Source organism: Tasmannia lanceolata, unplaced genomic scaffold (assembly GCF_043159265.1).
Source record: "Tasmannia lanceolata isolate RefF3 unplaced genomic scaffold, GAP_Taslan_0.1 ptg000020l, whole genome shotgun sequence".
Lineage (NCBI taxonomy): Eukaryota > Viridiplantae > Streptophyta > Magnoliopsida > Canellales > Winteraceae > Tasmannia > Tasmannia lanceolata.
In genome coordinates, this window is record NW_027518697.1 from 16811497 (window position 1) to 16830981 (window position 19485).

At 39.6% G+C, this 19485-nt stretch overlaps 1 protein-coding gene across 1 annotated transcript; it reads left to right on the forward strand.

Annotated features, from left to right (window-relative positions):
- The first annotated feature begins 2426 nt into the window (after positions 1–2426).
- Positions 2427–18073, forward strand: LOC143854309 (la-related protein 1B-like). Its single transcript, XM_077364194.1, has 6 exons — positions 2427–3483; positions 3941–4517; positions 4594–4750; positions 4861–4951; positions 16502–16573; positions 17113–18073. Exons 1-6 carry the CDS (start codon positions 3010–3012, stop codon positions 17449–17451), a joined length of 1710 nt encoding a protein of 569 aa, XP_077220309.1. The 5' UTR covers positions 2427–3009; the 3' UTR covers positions 17452–18073.
- Positions 18074–19485: the final 1412 nt, after the last annotated feature.

The window sequence follows — 19485 nt, forward strand, 5'->3', positions numbered from 1 at the left end:
AACATGAGCTGCCAGGAGAAAATTGTGCATAGAAACTGTTGAGAAAATTTGCCGAGCAAATCCAGTCATGCACAATTAATCAAAAAAGTAAAAAAAAAAAAGAAAACAAGCCACAAGATGAACATTGAAATTTATCAGGTTCAGCAAGATGCGTACATCCACGGGCAAGAACACAATTTTCCACTATGAGAAAATGACATACAAGGATTACAATGGATTAATCCCACAAACCAGCAAACCTGCAACCCTTTCCTTGCCCTCTCAATCAAGACCGTACACAAAGAGTAACCCGAGAAAAAACCCAAGAGATACCCATGAGGAACCAAGGAAAAAACCAAGAAGATGCCTTCCTCTTTCTCCACTCTGTCTTTTTTGTCCCTTATCTCTAGCGTTCTCACGCCAGCCCTCTCTAGCCGCTACACTTTGATCGTGGCTTCAGAGGAGATTTTTATACCTAGGTTTTCTAAAGCCTAAAAATAAATCATGTTTCTATTTCTGCCTTCACACCACACACGGTGGGAAATAAGGCAACTTTCCCAACAAAAAAATTACAGTTCATGAATTTTGTTCAAAATAGAGAGTAAATGGTTAGTAAATGACATAACCAAATGGGATTTCTGCTAGATACTTACCTATTTATGGGTAATAAACTAAGACGGCGAATGAAGGAGACACTTTTATGGCAATATTTTCTATGAAATAAATGGATGGCATTCAAATGGACCCTGAATAAAGCTTGCAGTTGGAAAATTTATAGCCGACAATGGCTATCATGTGAATAGTAAATGACAACCAAACAATGCTAGGAAATGGAAAATGTGTTCTTTTACTTTCCTTTTACCAGTTTTTGTTGCAACCAAACAGACCTAAACGAAGCTTGATAGACAGAGGCATTAGCACATATCGATTAGTGTGTTTTGGGAAGCAGCTTGGGGGCCGTTTAGATACCAGGATTTTATAATCATGGATTTTACAAGCTAAAACCTCGATTTTATAAGCTAAAATCTGGATTACATTTTCAGGATTGTAAAATCTAGGTTTTAGCTTATAAAATTCAGGATTTTACTGTATTATAAAATCCATGTAAAAGTGGAAGATTTTCTATTAAACTAGTACTAAATTTTGAAAGGCTACATATGAGAACGGATAGACTCCCTTTTTTTTTTATGTCAAATCTATTTTCTTATTAATTACTCGATCTGTTGGTGTGAAATCTAGGTTTTTACAGGCCCCACGTGTTTGACTCAAAAACTGTTCTACTTCTTTTGTTCTTACGACCCACAAGCGTCTTTTTCCAAAAATATCATTAGGGCAAACAGAAGTGCCATGATTTTTTTTTCCATGGAATTTTAGTTTATCAAGTGGTGGGAGATGGCTATAGAGAGTAGAGAGGACAGCATTATTTTCCTCGAAAATTTTGATATTTTACCTCTCGTTTTGATAACGACACTCCTTTTGCCATTTTTAACTTTACATCCTAAGATCGCCGTATTGAACATGAGGGGAGCTAGGGTTCCTTTATCGTTCTATTGTAAGGATATTTTAGTCATTTCAATTACTTAGCTTTTTGCTTTTTTTGGGAAAAAAACATAGGAACTTGGCATCAAAAGTAGGGGCGGGGTGCAACTTGGGTCGGGGCTAATCCCGAGAGTCAGCGTGTTCAAACCGATTTTGGCTTAGGATGGGTTGGGAAAAGCCAACCGGATTTAATTTTGGGTTGGGTTAGGGTTGAGGCCTTGGCAACCTTACTCGACCTCCAACCTCTAATTTAATTTTGATTTTTTTTGGGTGGTTGTATTTTCCTCTTTGGCCCTAGGTGAACCCGAACCCAACCTGACCCGACCCAACACAACCCAACTTCCATCTACGCAATTTCCGATTAGATGGGTTGCGTTAGGGTTGAAAGATTTAGAGGGGGGTTGGGTTAGGGTTGAGGGAATGCTTTCTAGGATGGGTTAGAGTTAGCCTCGACCCCTGAATTGATTGAAAGGACTCTTATGATCAAAGCAAAAGAAAACTTGAAAAAAAATTAATAATTAACCCCATCATTTTGATGACGACACTCCTTTTGCCATTTTCACTTCACATGCTAAAATTGCCATATTGAACGAACATGACGAGAGCTAAGATTCCTTAATCTTTCTACTAAGGTTAGTCTGGTCATTTCAATTAATTAATAGGTTTCTTTTTAAGATAAAAAACAAAGGAACTGTAACAGAAAAGACTCATGTGCAAAGCAAAACGAAAACTCCAAAAAATTTGAATATTAACCCCCTCATTTTGATAACGACACTCTATTTTACCATTATCAATTCACATCCTAAGATTCCTTAAATTTGCTTCATTACCTCATCAAGTTATCAAGAATGAGACAGAAGGTAGGACAGTTTCGTCATTTCATGCAAATGCTTCTTTGTTTTTTTTCCAGGAAAAAACACAGGAACTGCATCAAAACGAGTCTTATGAACGAAGCAAAAGGAAATATAAAAGGAAAGAAGGAAGAGAGAAGTAGAGAGAGATAATGGAGATCGGTTTCGTTCTCTCTGGGTCGCGCGATACGATCTTTTAGACCCGCCATTAAATTTTTGCCCCAAACCCATGAATTATTATTAAAAAGCCCCTCAGATTTCACCTTCCTTTCATATTTCCTCTTCCTCTTCCTCTTCTCTCAGATATTTTCTGCTCCAATCCTCTGACACCCTAATTTTCCCAATGTCTGCATGTTGAAACCCTATTTTTTCCCAATCTTGTCCCAAAAAAAAAAAAAACCCTAATTTTTCCAATCTCTGCATATCGAAACCCTAATTTTTCCAATCTCTACATATCCAAACCCTAATTTTTCCAATCTCTCCATATCCAAACCCTAATTTTTCCAATCTCTTCTAATCTCTGCATATCGAAACCCTAATTTTTCTAATCTCTACATATCCAAACCCTAATTTTTCCAATCTTATTTGAAGAAGAAACCCTAATTTTCCAATCTTCTGCACATTGAAACTTAATTTTTCTATGGCTACTGCTGCCGATTTAGCTTCCAACAATCTTTCCCCTCGTCCATCTGGATTTTCCGGCGAGGGCAAATTACGCCGGAGTCTTTCCTCGCCGTGGTCTCATGTAGTCCGCGGTGGCGGTGGCGAATCGGAGTCCGTAACTCCGGCCATCGCTCCGGTGTTATTTCCGTCTTCGTCAAACCCAAATCCAGATTCTCCGGATTCCGATCGCATATCCAATAACCCTTCGTTGCCGGAGAACGCAGTGTTGGAGGCTCCGGCGGAGAATTCCGATCAGAATGGTGCCGGTAATGCTGCTCCGGCGAAGAAGCCGGCTTGGAACAAGCCTTCTAATGGTGCTGTCGAGATTGGACCCGTCATGGGGGCAGATTTGGACTCTTGGCCCGCTTTATCTGAGTCCGCTAGGGCTTCTCCTAAATCGTCTTCTGATTCTTTGAAGAATCTCCCTGATGGATCGGCCCTCGCCTCTCAGGTATAATTCACTTCCTATTATGTTCTTTTTCTTCTTCTTTTTTACTCTGTTTTGTCTAATTTAGTTGTTTTTTTTTTGTATAGATTTACTTGTTTTCAGACTCCGTTTTTATCCATTTTCTAGGGTTGTTTTTGTAGATATTCATGCTTTTGTCAGATTTTCTAGGGTTATTTATGTAGATATTCATGCTTTTGTCAGATTTCCAGGGTTATGCATGTAGATACTCATGCTTTTGTCAAATTTCTAGGGTTAGTTATGTAGATACTCATGATTTTGTCAAATTTCTAGGGTTATTTATCTAGATATTCATGCTTTTGTTCAATTTTCTAGGGTTATTTATGTGGATATTCATGATTTTGTCAAATATCTAGGGATCTAGGATTAGTTATGTAGTACTCATGATTTTGTCAAATTTCTAGGGTTATTTATAAAGATATTTATGCTTTTGTTTCCATAGGGGAATGTGGTTCCATCTTCTCCACAGAAACCAGTCAATAAGAACATCATCAGCAACAACACTAATAATAATGCAAACCCTAATTCGAATCACACATACCCCGCCCGTCAGAAACCTACGAAGCGCGGTGGTGGGCCTGCCAATGGAAACTTAGGCCCCCCGCCTTCAGAAACGCTTCATAACACTTCTGATAAACCGGCGGCAGGAGCGGTTCCGGATTCTGTCCCGAAGGATCTTCCCCAGAGGAGCAATAATTGGGAGACTGGATCAAAGGGTGTGTTTGTGCCGCAAGGCCAGGAGGGGATTAATCATCCACGCCCATACAAGAGAGGCAATGGAGGGCCACATCCTCGTGGAGATGGCTCTTACCATAACAATTATGGTAACAGGCGAGATCATGAACAACGCACGAATTATGAGTGGACTCCTCCTCATCGGAATTTTAGTGGTAGAGATCTCCACATGCAGCCGCAGAGAGTTGTTTCGAGGCCTTTTATCAGACCACCGCCACCTACATCGGCTCCATTTATTAGGCCTCCACCTGTTGGGTCGTTTGGGAATCCAATGGGTTTCACTGGTAAGTTGCTTTTGCTTCATGAAATTTATGGGTTTCATTATTTTGGTTTCATGCTGAAAATTTCAATCTGTTTCAGAAATGTCTCCTTCGGTATATTATGTTCCGGCTTTACCTCCTGAGCCTGTTCGAGGGGTACCATTCGTTACTCATGCACCTCCCCAAGCAATGTTCTTCCCTGCACCAGATCCTCAGTTGCGTACTAAGTTGGTGATACAGATAGATTATTATTTCAGGTATGTCCACTTGTTTGGCTTGCGTGTACCTGTTCAGTGTTGTTCTACTTTGTTTTCTTTTTTGTGTTGGTAACTATGCATTTTGTCCTCCCCTCTTTTTATTGTTGCAGTCCTGGCAATTTATGTAAGGACATGTTCTTGCGGAAGAACATGGATGAACAGGGCTGGGTTCCCATTTCTGTAATTGCAGGGTTCAATAGAGTAAGTTGTTTGGCATTAGACTTTTAGTTCCCTTTTTTTGAATGAGTAGAATTGTAGTTTTCTTTTGATTGACGATCGTTTTCCATGGACATTATTCAAGCGAGATACATCCATGGGTTCGAATTTCTTGTAGTCTCTTTTTATTAATGCATTCTTTTGAACATCATTTGACTTCTATGATTTGTAGCTACTCTAGGACATTTATATAGATTGACATTGTCATTGACATAAAAGATACTATCTCCTTATATAGTGTTTGCATTATGCTCACTCATTTTTTATATAAATCTTGAATGGTTGGTGTTGTAAGAAACGCCCAGGTCTTATCCATATATTCTTGAGAAATCTGCAGGTAAGTCCTTTGTATCTCTAAGTAGTATATAGAACTTCAACTGGCGTGAGTATAATATTTAAATATTTTACATTCTTTTCTCCTTTTGTTCATAGCCTTTAGTTTTTTAGTAGGCACATCCTTTATTTCATATAAGAAAATTGCTCATGATCATTTATTCATTATGAGTTTATAGTGTTGCTCCAAGCTCAAATGCTAGTGATTACTCTATGTTTTCAGAACGTAATGAAATTTCAACATAAGCTTCATCCCCACCATTTTCATTTCTTGTATACATATCAATCATAGTTTTGCATTTGGGTTCTTTTTTTCTTTTCTTTTTTTGTGTGGAAAGATGACTTTTATTTTCAGAAACAAGATTACATAGACAGGGGACAAGATATCCCCAAACGCAATCAGGTGTATTACCCACCCATCTTTCATCATTTGGAACAGAATTGGTACACAAGTACTATACATCCCTAATCGAATCCTTCCATTCCTCTGAATCTGCCACAAAGATGCTCATCGCCACCATTGAGACTCCATCTTTGGCCAATTTATCTGCCATTTCATTAGCCGACCTTCTTCTATGTTCGATGGTAGGATTTATATCACGTACCAGTTCCCTTATCTCGGTGATGGACTGTTGGAGTCTCCAAGGGCCATTAGATGCATTGGTGGCCCACACAACAATGTTTTTGGAGTCCCCCTCAATAATAAGCTTACCCCGCTTATTATTCCTGAACCATCTAAGGCCAAAGAGGAACGCACGCACCTCCGCTTCATTTGCATCACATGTACCTATCGATCTCGAGTAGGACATGAGTATCTTTTGATCAGCATTTCGAATTACCCCTCCAATCCCAGCTTTCCCAGGGTTCCGACTGAGCTACTGTCGAAGTTCAACTTTAGCCACCCACTCGGCGGAGCCACCCACTTTGGTGTTAATCTTGTCCTTAATCTTCTTTTCCCATATCACCGAGTTCCAATTCCTTAGTATTTCGCCAATACTGTACGTGATTTCGAGCCTCTCTTTGTTGCATTTGGGTTCTTGAAAGAATACAATCTTAGTGATGATTTTTCTGGTTCACAGATAATGTAATTTCCCGAGGGATGCACAAATAATTAAAGGACTTGCTTATTTTGCATGTTTAGCAGAACAACTAAGATATTCTAAATTCTACACATGAATGGGAAAAACATGTGACCAATAACTCCTTGTTGACGAACTTATGAATGGAATATGACTTCATGACTTCATATCTTGGATGGATATGTAAACAGTTATCTACTATTGACCTGAATATTTTGTATCAAACATGATGGTTATAGAAGTTGGGCACATGGAAGTTCACTTTTCCTATGATCTAAGGTCTTAGAAGCACGAAGCAGGTGCGGGGGTGAGGAAATGTGGGGTGTAGAAGAGTCTGAGGTTAGGATGGGGGCGTCATGGGAGCGTTTATGTAATATTTTCTTGATATGTCTTTAAAAATTCAAGTACAAAAAATGGTAGTATCAAACATGATGGTTAAGTTGGGCACATGGAAGTTCACTTTTCCTATGATCTAAGATCCTAGAAGCATGAAGCAGGTGCGGGGGCGAGGAAATGTGGGGTGTAGAAGAGTCTGAGGTTAGGATGGGGGCGCCATGGGAGCGTTTATTTTCTGGATATGTCTTTCAAAATTCAAGTACAAAAAATGGTAATTTCTAACCATCATATATATCTTTCAAAATTTAATTATGTCAAAAAGTAGTAATTTCTAACCATTTTCATTTTCATGCCCTCTTTCCTTGTGCTTTCTGAAGATGCCTTTGTCCTTGCTCCAATGAAATACTTTGAAGAGTTGGAGGAGTTTTTTTCGAAAATACAAGCATAGATGGAGGCGTCAACAGGTTGGGAGCGTCACAGGGTCGCTCTCCTTGGAAGCTCCTTCTTAAGGAGCACTGAATCGCAATTCTGGGGTGGGAGCGATACCCATGAGGGAAAATTCCTGCTTGTAAGATCAAGGTTTTAAATGCCTATTCTGGTATGCATGTTGGTCTCCATGAAAATGGAAATATGGTTTTGGTTGGATTTTCGATGGAAATACAGTAAAATCACAGAAACATATGGAAACATATGCAAATGATGGAAATTCAAGATGAACTCCAGCCTATTGTAGAATAATCATAAATACACACTTTGAAACCATCACATGAGCAAGCAAATTCTTCATAATGGTCTAACATCATTGACTACCTAGTATCATACATGTTTGGAAGAGTAAGCTTCATTTCAAAGTACTCAAACAATAAGGTTCACCGTAATACTTACATGCATTCTATGTTGCTGAATTAGTAATAAAAAAACTATGAATACAAATTGCCAAGGTAGCTAAGGTGTGGTCACTCACTCCAAGCCCCCCCCCCCCCCCGCCTCTTGAGTTTGTACCTTTGGTTGGGCGGTAGTTCGTGAGAGGATTCAGACGGTGGATTTCCTTCGTAGAAGGGAAATTCTCGTTATCCATCACTGCGCACTATGTTTAGAGGCAGGAGAAAATGTAGTTCATCTCCTCATTCATTGCAAAGTCGGTAGGGAGATTTGGTGTTGTTTGTTGAGTAGATTCGGTATATGTTGGGTTTTTCCTAAAAAACTTACTGTTCTTCGACAAGGATGGTCGTTGGTACCGTGGAAGAGAAAAGGCAAAATCCTTTGGAATCTATCTTTCCTAGCTACATTATCGGTCCTATGGAAGGAAAGAAATGCAAGAGTTTTTAAAGGGTTTTCAGAAAGGCATGCCTCCTTGTTTGTGAAGGTAATTGCCTTAACGATCTCATGGGTGGAAGGCCCTTTCTCAATTCAAATTCGTCTCTGCCTATGACCTTTGGGAATGGTGGAGAGAAGTTTGCAGTAGTGTGGAATCTAAGCAAAAAGTGGTTTAAGAGTGGTCTCCCCCTTTTTATTTCAAAAAAAGAGTGGTCTCTCCCCCTGCGCTTGGATTTGTTAAACTCAACTTTGATGGCTCTAGCTTGGGGAATCCCAGTCCGGCCGGGGTGGGGGGAGTTTTGAGAAATGAATTAGGGGAGGTAATATGGGCTTTTGCAGGGCCCATAGGGGTGGCAGATGCTAATTTCTGCTCGACTTTCTCTCCCTATCTCTCTTGGTTGTGATCGGCACTGATATGAATCCAACTTTGATACCAATTTGGTGCAAACCTAGGGTTCTTAGTCAATTTCTAGGAACTTTAAGAATGTCGATGGGTTCTAGCTTCAATAAAACAACATGACACATTCTTATAGCAAATAAACATGTATTTTTTCTTTTTATTTAGGATTTATTTTATTAATTTATTGTATTTTGGTTAGCCTAGATGTGGGCGATGTCCTCATCAATTTCTGGCCTATTACCAAAGTCCAAGCCCCATCACTTAACCCTCTTAATTTTTTATATCATATTGTCACTACCCTGACCCACTACTTAAAACAAAGTCTTTTATTCTACTGGCTAGCCCCATGACCCACCACTTATCCCACTTACCCTTTATGAAACCCCCTCTCCTTATCCTATTTGGCTAGCCCCTTGGGCTACTTTTTACCTAACTCCCCTTCCTCTTATATAAGTCTTTCACCCCACAAGAAAGAGCTAAGTTTTGTGAAATATTGCGTCAAGGTACGGCCCCTTCTCTCTCCCATTTTCTTCCCTCGCTTTGTTCATGTCTCTCCCTTTCCTTCTCCATTATCACATCCTTTTCGTCTCTCACCCCCATAAGCTGTTCCCTTCCACCCATATCTTTCTTCATTATTAATGTTTTTTTTTTCTTAATTTCTTTGTTGATCTTGTTCATCGATTATTTTCATGTCCTTTATCTTGACTGTGAATAGCCCTTCTTCTTCTCTCTAGCTTGCTTTCTTGTCCCTCTCGGATATTATCTATAGCGGATGATCAAGGCACAAAGCATGGCACACCGTCCCAGGGTACTGATTCCATCCCACCTTTACTTTCTATAACCTATTTCCCCCACAATCTCGCCCTTTTTTTCTTTTGAATGGTCTCCCACAATCTCATCTTTTGAACCTTTGCCTTTCTTTTTTACGTAGCCAACCCTTTTATCATCAACTTTACACTTTGATTTAACCCAATCAGTCTTGTCCTAGTCACCCACACACCCCCTACATTCATCCTTGATCACCCCCTTATTCCTTACCCTTTTAGCATTGCTTGGGCCTTAGTTAAGGGATTTCTTTATAGATCTAATTTTCTAAGACAGATTTGACTGAGATGTGGCTTGGATCTGTTTTTTATTCATTCGATAGTTGTTTTCTCTTTTGGAAATTATTGTACGGGACATGATTTGGATGAATTTGGTTACTATGATGGTTGAATTCTTAGGCTTAGCATTTCTTTGAAAGTCATTGCTGTATGTGACTATTTATGATTTGTTTATGCTGATCCGGGAATGCATGCTGTTGTTTTGTTGAGTTAAAATCCATATATTGCTCCTAAATTACCAAAAACTCAGAAAGTCATCTGTAAACCTATAGTTTGCACAACTTACCATGTGTTATGTTTAAAGACCTTGTTTTTTTCACATCTTCCCCTTCCATTGAAGATCCAAATTTGTATGAAGGACCCAAATTATAAAGACATTTCTATTGCGTAAAGGGTGTGGATTTGGGTAAAAGTGTCCACCATTTAACCATCTATATTTAGAGCAGTGATTCTTTTATGTCAATTGCTTGATGTAGGACCAGAAGGGAAGAAAATTAAATATTGTAGCTCTGATACCAAATTGATGCAAGATGGATCTATGTTAGGGATGAAACAGGAGGTTGGAAAAGAGATGAATGGATTTCTTGGGATGATCTAAATGGAATCCAAGTAGAAGACTCACTATGAAAAACCAAATGGAATTTAGCAAGTTTTGGAATAGGAAAAGGATGCTAAAATCAGCAACTAACCCAAAGGATCTGTGTAGATCCGACTGTTATCTTAACTTTAAGGTTTGTACTAGAATAGGTTCAGAGGAAGGTGTTACCCAAATGAGATGCCCGATCTAGGTTAAAACAAGAAATCTATAGAAACCAATAAATTGTAGATCTGATCTTCACATGATTTCAAATCTGACTGTTGGATCAGTCTGAAATTTAGATATGTACTGGTGTAGATCAAAACTAAAAGAACCCTAAAGTTAGGCATGAAACAGGAGGTTGGAAAAGAGATGAATGGATTTCTTGGGATGATCTAAATGGGATCCAAGTAGAAGACTCACTATGAAAAACCAAATGAAATTTAGCAAATTTTGGAATAGGAAAAGGATGCTAAAATCAGCAATTAACCCAAAGGATCTGTATAGATCCGACTGTTGGATCATCTTAACTTTAAGGTATGTACTAGAATTGGTTCAGAGGAAGGTGTTACCCAAATGAGATGCCTGATTTAGGTTAAACAAGAAATCTACAGAATCCAATAAATTGTAGATCTGATATTCACATGATTTCAAATCTGACTGTTGGATCAGTCTGAAATTTAGATATGTACCGGTGTAGATCAAAACTAAAAGAACCCTAAAATTTCAGCAAGATCTTACCATCCGGACAAGATTCACATATATGTAAAAAAAAACAAAGATCAACTGTCCAGGTCTGATCAATGCTTCGGATCCTGCCGTCGAATCAGCCTGCAACTTAGATATGTGTGGACGATGTTGGACCAGATGAATACTAGAGTTTGAGCAAATCCTGCCTTTGGATCAACACCTAGGATTTTATGATTAGGACTGGTTGTAGAAATTAAAAACTAAGAAAACAGATGTAGAGAAAAGAGGAAGATCAAGGGAAGGAGTAACTAGTGTGGGATAGAAGTTTCTAGGGCATCACACAAAGGTATTCTAAGGCTTCACACCATGGGTGATTTGAGTCATCGCATCAAGGTCAACCAGAGAATCACCTATCTAAGGCTTTGCACAAAGCAAATAATTTTTATTCATATCATTCAAATTCTATGCAAAAAGGGGCCAAACCCTTTCACATCGGCGCTTAAACTAAGACTAAGACTCTTATTCACTTTGTTATAGTATAAAAGAATAAATAACACTTTTTTTTTTTAGTAGTAAGAATAAATAACACTTTCTCCAACAGCTTAATATTTTGGAGTAACTGGTCGTCTCACATGTTATCAGAGCAAATGCCCGGGTTCAAACCTCTTGATAGCAAAAATCCACATGCAATGGCCGAACCCAAAAGAGGGGATGTGTAGGGAAACCCTAGAAAAAGGGGCCACACGTGAGGGGTGTTAAAGTATAAAAGAATAAATAACGCCTTCTCCAACAGCTTAAGCTTTTGGAGTAACCGGTCGTTTCACACACTTCAAACATGGACTCTTCAATTGACTAAAACATAACAAGGACTGTTACGATCTTCAGTGGTGTGACCTCCACATCCCCTTTGCCTCGTTGAGCATTGGTCTTTGCGCGGAGAGGTGTTGATAGGGTTGAATGAAGTGAATTACGGAAAAAATAGCAAGAGAAAAGAGTTTACTTCATGGGAAGCTCAACCTTCATTAGATTATAGATTCTCCACATCACTACTTAGTACTTACAATTCAAACTTAAATACGGTCACAACTCAAAGACTTAATAAAATATACCACTTCCTACTCACTAAAGGACAAACGACTTTTCCTACTTTTTCTATCCTACTCCCATGTTGTCACATGGTGATTGGCTTGGACAATTTAACCTTGCATACATGCGTGAAACTGTGAAACCACATAAATGCATGAAACCGTCGAACTGCATACGTGTGTAATACCGTTTAGGAAATCGCAAAACCGTCCACAAAATCGTGAAACCTTGCACATGTGTGAAGCCGTCCATGTCTAGGGAAACCGTCCACGAAACCATGCACATGTCAGCTTCTCCCCCCTAAAATTGGCCCTTGACCTCAATGGTAAAGCCTGGGAATCAGATCTTCATCTCTTCTGTTGATTCTCGGTTGCTTCCTAAATCATTGATATAGGACCCGCCTGAGGGTCCGGCATTAACCCATTCGATTCCAGATGCAAGTCTGGTAGTGTATATTGGATCTGAACTTGGATTCTCACCTTTAGCTTCGTGACGTGAAAAACAGGATGGATAAGATGGTCACTAGGCCGTTCTAATTTTTAAGCGACTTCCCCTGTGCGTTCAATAATTTGATATGGCCCGTAGAATCGAGGGGATAATTTGAATTTTTTTCTTAGTGATAGTGTCACTTGATGATATGGTTGATGTCGAAGACAAACCCAATATCCCATCACGAATTCCCTCTCCCAAAGCTTCTTATCAGCACAAGTCTTCATACACACTTGGGACCAAGGTTGCCAGAGCAGGAATCGAAAGCGGGAATCAAAGGCTCCCAGGATGGTCGGAAGCGAGAATCGGGGAGTCGCCGGGGAATCACTAGGGAGTTGGGCATCACCAGGGAATTGCCTGGAAATCGTGTTTCACATAACATTAAACCACGGTTCCCAAAAGTAGAAATCGGGTTTCCGGGGAATCATAAACCGCTATTCCCAAAAGTGGGAATCGGGTTTCCGGCGAATCTGAACCGGGATTCCCAGCTTTTGGGGATTTGAGAAGATTCCCGTTTCGGATTCGAGAACCCGGGAATCGAGGTTCCCCACTCCCAGGGAAGAATCCTGCTTCCTTGCTTGGGACTCCAAAAGATTGGTGCGTATTTCTCTCAAACGTCTTATCTCTTTGACGGAGCTCCTTGTGTCGAGTGGGGAACATATGATAACAAGGTAGGTGAGGCCCTGTCCATGCATGATCTCGAAGGGAGTTTTCTTTGTGGATGAAAGAAAACTTGTATTCTAGCAGTATTCGGCCCATGGGACCCACTTCATCTACTCCTTTGGTTTTCCATAGGCCAAACACCACAAATACATCTCCACCGTGTGGTTGACCACTTGACCACTTATGTCTGCCCATCTGTTTGCAAGTGCTATGACGAGCTGAACTTAAATTCCGTGCCGTTCAAACGGAATATTTCCAACTAGAAGGTTCTTGCGAATGTTAGCTCTCTTTTGCATACAATAGATTTCAGCATCCCATGTAATTTGAATATCTAATAAAAACTACTTGAGCAACACTGTAAGCCGTATATGGGTGAGTGATGGGAATAAAGGGCGCATATTTGGATAGTCAATCAATTACTACAATATTGTTGATTTACCCATTGACATTGGCAACCCTTTGATGTAATGAATCCAAATGTCGGCCTACGTCAGGATTTGAAGGGGTTGTAGCAGCCCAACTGGTGACATGTTTTCTGCCTTTTTCCTTTGACATGTGAAACATAGAATGAAGCCTTTGATATCTCACCTCCTACCCTTCGAGTAGAATTTGGACCTGATTCTGTGGAGAATTTTCAGGTACCCTTCATTTCTGCTAGCATGGAATTGGCCAATGATGTCTTCTTTATATGGGAATCTTCACTGAGATAAATCCAGCCTTTAAAAAATAACTGCCCATTATTTAAATTCCATGGCCCAATCATCTCCCCATCATGGTATCTTTTTGCCAGTTCTTGTAATTTGGGATCGGCTGTGGTCTCTTCTTTGATTACCTCCATCTAATCTCTAATCAGGTACGGGTTGGGAGAGTGCTGCCAGCTCGCTATCGTTATCTCTTCTAGAGAGTGCATCTGCCACCAGGTTTTTCTTCCCATGCTTATATTCTATGATAAAATAGTAGCCCATTAGTTTGAAGAGCCATCGTTGTTCAGCCAGGGTAGTGATCTTTTGTCGACCAAGAAGGTATGAGCGTCATTTTTGAATAGACAAAATAAGGGCTAGGATTTACTTATCATAGGTAGAAAGCATCAAGTTCTTATGATGCAATGTTTGGCTAAACAAGGCGATTGGACGGCGATCTTTCATTTCCCCCGCCAATACCCGACCCCGATGCGTCACATTCCACAACGAACTACTCTACTTAGGGAAATCTGGTAATGCAAGGACGGGTGATTGAGTCATGGCTAGCTTTAATTTTTTGAAGGCATCCTGGGCAGCGGATGGTCATTGAAATGAACACTTGAGCATATTAGTGAGAGGCCTAGCTATCTTACCATAGCCCTGTTTGAAATTACAATAGTAACCAGTTAGGCCCCGAAAGCCTCTCAACCCTTGGGCGTATTGGGCATGGGCCATTCTAACATAGCCTTAATTTTATCCTGATCCACTGCTACTCTCTCTTTGCTGATGACATTGCTAAGATACTTGACCTTGGTTTGACCAAAACTGCACTTTTCCCTTTTGACATAAAGCTTGTGATGCCGCAAAGCAGATGGAGTTATCTCCAGGTTTCATAAATGCTCAACCTTGTTTTGCTGAAAACCAGATGTCAAAAAACTTTTTTTTTTTTTTTTTTGAATAAGACAAGATGTCAAAAAACTAATATAGATTTTCATAAATATTCTTGAAATACCTTGTGTATGAGACTCTAAAACCGGAGGGTGTGTTTGAAAGCTCATAGGGCATTACAAGAAATTCGTAATGTCCATGATGTGTGTGAAACCCAGTCTTTTCAATGTATTTTATTTGATGATAACCTGATTTTTTAGATGAAGTTTGGAGAAATATTGCGATCCAAGTAGTTCATCCAATAGTTCCTCAATCACGGGGATTGAAAACTTGTCCTTGATGGTGATCTGATTAAGAGCCCGGTAGTCTATACATAGCCTCCACAATTTGTCCTGCTTTTTAACCAATAGAACTGAAGAAGAGTATGGGCTATGGCTGGGATGAATCTTTCCTGATCCTCGCATATCTGCTATGATTCACTCAATTTCTGTCTTCTGATAATGGGGATATCTGTACGACTTAACAGAAACAGGCCTAGTTCCTTGAATTAATGGGATTTGGTGGTTGTGAGCACGTGGAGGTGGCAAGCTCTTATGTTCTTCAAAGAGATCCCTAAATTCGAGAAGGATTTGTTGGAATTGTGAGTCATCTGGCTTGCTACTACGTGGTCCTTGTGGGTTCCCCAATGAATTGAAAATAAGAAGACGCCTGGCCCATGCTTTTGGTAGTTTGGTTGAGTTGGATATCTTCCCCTTGCCTTATTGATAGGATTAGTTGACCCTTGTAGATTAACTTCCCTAGCATTAAGGTGGTATTGTATTTTTAACTAAAAAAATCCCAAATAATAGGCCCTAATGTTGGGACTTGGGAGCCATTGTGCTCCTAGCACCACATCACACCCCTCTAAGGGTAGCGGGTTTCCTGATGTGGACAGTTTCACACATGTTCACGGTTTCGTGGACAATTTTGGGATTTCATGGACGGTTTCAAGCATGTAGTTGGTTTGATGGTTTCACGCATGTATGCGGTTTCATGGTTTCGTGCATGTATGCAGTTTCACGGTTTTATGCATGCATGCATGCATGTGGTTCGACTGTTTCACTTTTAGCGTATCTCTACAGAAGTTGAAAGATCTAACATACGGTTGTAATCTGCTAGGCCTAATCTTTGGGCTGTTAGTTCTAGCATGTTGATTTAGCAAATATACATGGTTAATAATTAAATCTTCTTGTTGTTATCTATTTTCTCTGCTTGGAGTATGATAGTTTTGAAGTAAATCGAGAATAACCTTATTGAGAGATTTGTATTAGTTCTTTTTGGTTCACCAAAATCACAGCAGTTCACTTTTTGAGGAGCTGCTGTTGGATCAAATATCAAGGGTTGTACCTTTATCGTACCACCTTTACATGTTTATACGGCCTTTCATCATATAATTTCTCATATGTGTGTACGTATGTGTATATGTATATTAGTTCTTAATTTTTTAGGCTTTTGAGAATTATATTTATCATTAATTGGTATCGGGCCGGCATTATTTGGTATCAAAGCATCCAGAATAGATTTTATGTACACCTGTAAGCAAGCGCTGTTGCTACACGTGGCTAGTTTTTCATTGTTTTCTGTTTCATTGCATATTGATTAATCCACATTTTTATTTTTCTTTACTCCTAAGAATTATATGCGTGTACCATTTCATATACGCATATTGGCACTCGTATTGTCTGCGCTTCCCAAAAATGTATGGCCATTCATAGAAGGATCGCTTTATTGGTAAGTTGTGCAAGTTAAGCTGTTAAAATGACCTGGTTATGTTGGATTAGATTGATTGTCCATTTTTGCTGCATTTTTCTTCTTTTTTTCCATAGGAGAAATTGTTCATTGGTATTTTCCGCAGGTGAAGCTGTTGACAAACAACATTCAGTTTATATTGGATACAATGCGAACATCAACTCTAGTAGAAGTACAGGTATGCTTCCATCTTTCCTTTAGGCCCTGTTTGGATTGCAGGCATTTTCTGGAAAAGCTTGCAAAGGAAAACTATTTCTAAAATGTCATTTTTTACACACCAATAAAGATAACTCGAACCAATACAATTTAATTTTGGGAAATGATAAATGCGCCCCTTTTCAGTACTTGGGACACCCAGGTGCAGTGTAAGGTGCAGTGTACGATTCAATCAGGTCCCTTCAATCCTTCCCATGTGAGGTACAACTGCCTCTTTGCAGTCGTAGATAAAGTGCACTTGGGTGTCCCAGGTACTGAAAAGGGGCGCATTTATCATTTCCCTTTAGTTTTTACTTAATAGGGACTTTTAATTTATCATGATATCGATCTAAACTAACCATGATCATGTCCACTCAAAATTGTGGAAAGAAAAAGTTTTCCTGGGAAAAATACTCTTCAGAAATGTTTTTCTTTCCATCCAAACAGGGCCTCAGTGGAACTAGTCTAAGATGCAACTATTTTTAAGTTGTCCTTCTAAATGTTGTACACATTGCTTTGCAGGGTGACAAATTAAGGAAGCGCAATGATTGGAGGAATTGGCTGCCGCCACCACCTAATCTGTTAGCTGCTGTGTCGGGTCCACCATCTCCAGCAACATCAAGCTATGATATGCTGGCAACTCGTATCCAGAATGTCAGGTTAGACAATGGAACAGGTAACCAAAGAGGTCCTGTAGATTCTCATATTGAAGGGGTCTTAAGTAGATCATCGTCTGGGGAGTCACATGGTCAATTGGCCATGCCATCTGGATTTTCTAATGGAGAGGGAATGGGCCAAGTCTTTGTTTCAATCGATCGATCCATGTCTGCGAGAAGTTTAGGCAAGAATGATTCAGACTAAAGCCACATTTACCCTTCAAAAAAAAAAAAGACTAAAGAAATATCGCAATATTGCAGAGAGGGGAGGCTTTGGGAAAGGTTTTTGGGTGGGAGAGGGGAGGGGTACTAACAGGGAGAGAAGGGCATGAAAGACTTTTTTGGGTTTTGTAAAAAGTGGTCTTATGCCTAACATTGAGCATGATAGAGACAGTGGGTGAACTTCTGAGGCAAGAACAAAACAAACCAAAACTAAAGAAAAAAAAATATAAAAAACAAAAAACAAAAAAAATATAAAAAACAAAAAAAGACAAAAGAGACCAAAAGGAAAGCCTAGTTTTTATGAGCTACTTTGAGGTTGTTGGGTTTTGTATAGTTGGGTTTGGTGTGGATGGATGGTGCTTATTTATGATGATTTCCTCATGGCATGGTTGGGGTCTTTAGCGTGGGGGGGAGCAAAATTTTGAGATGATTTCTCTAGTCGTCCCCTCAGCTTTGTTGGGTCGCATTACCTCAATTTTTGTGAAGGATTTGAAGGGCTGGAATCTACTGGATGCTACTCTGAATTCCCTGAGCCTCTTGTTTTCCTTTCTCTTTTGTTACATATATAATATTACATTACATTTATATACCTTTTCTTCAAGACTCATTGAAGATTTTTACTTCATAAAATGCCCTGTTTGAAGGGATAAACTTCTTCCTTAAGTATTTGTTAGATCAATGCTTCTGGTTATGCTTTCCCCTTAGCTAAAACTTAATTAGTTTTTAGTAGATTTGTCATTATAAATTTTTTGGCAGAAGCATTTAAGCAAATGCTCGATGTAACGGGCTGTTTGAATGGAAAGGGTGTGTAAGCTGCCACCTGCCCCCCGCCCCCTCTCTCTCATGCCATCAACCATAGCTTCTTAATGTGGTTTATTTGTTTGCTTGGATCTGCTATATGCTCTACATTTAGATGCAGCTTTACATTGTTTTTTTTCCTTCATTGGGGGCTGAACTTGTAGTAGAAGCTGTTCCTTTCTGAGATCAGGGAGCCCAAAGGCTTGATGGACTGTGCTAAGGCTTCAAAGGATTGCCCACCTTAGTTTTGAATGGTGGAACTCTGTCATTGGTTCTCTGGCTTCTTGTTTGCCTAACCCTTTTACCATCTTTTTTATTAGCCAACCTTAGGTGTTAGCTGGTTGTCCACTTGTTCTGCACTGCTGTGTAGGGTGTCAATGGACCTGTCTCGGTCCGATGGATTCAAAGGATCCAAACATTAATGGACGGGATTTGGGCACCGTAACTGGATCTAAACTGTGTCCATTGGATCTGTAGCCTAAGGTCTGAAATTTGATGGTGCCCTAGAGATCCTACTTGAGAAAAAAATCCTGCATATTTTCGGTCATTCATGTTTACTTCTGATAAGGGGCTGTTTGGATACGTGGATTTTAGAATCCAGGTTTTTAGTTTGAAAGCAGTGTAAAATTCTGTATTTTACAATCCATTGTCATGGGTTTTAAGAACCCAGGTTTTAGAAATCTCTCCCCCATCCTGAGATTTCTAAAACCTGGAAACAAGTGGAAACATTGGTCGACGGAAAGAATGGCAAGAAATCAGAAACAACAGGAGGTCTCCTTCTCTCTGTCGCCCATCCAAGGTTTTGAGGAAATCCAAGATTCTAAAATCTGCATATCCAAACGGCCCTTGAAACTCTTTACTGGACTAACCCTAGGCCGTATCATCGGAACGTCCTATTCAGATTCAGCTCATTCTGGTGTTTGGTTTGTATTTGTTAATGGAATGTAGGGATTAGATAATTTCACGGTGGCCTTGTCACCCGGAATATTTGGTGCTTTTTGTTTCCCATGTGGTATTCAGGTATTCTGATTCTGCATAGAAGCCCCTAAACAGAAGGTTCGTTCTGTTGTAGCTTTTTTGTAGATAAGGTTATCTTTTAGATGGGATTTTAGATAGGGTTCTCTTTTAATCTGATTCCTTTGCACAAAAGGTTGTTTTTTCAGTGACTAAATTGATTGAGCCAATTCCATGTTTGTAAAGAGAAAATTGCTGGAACTTG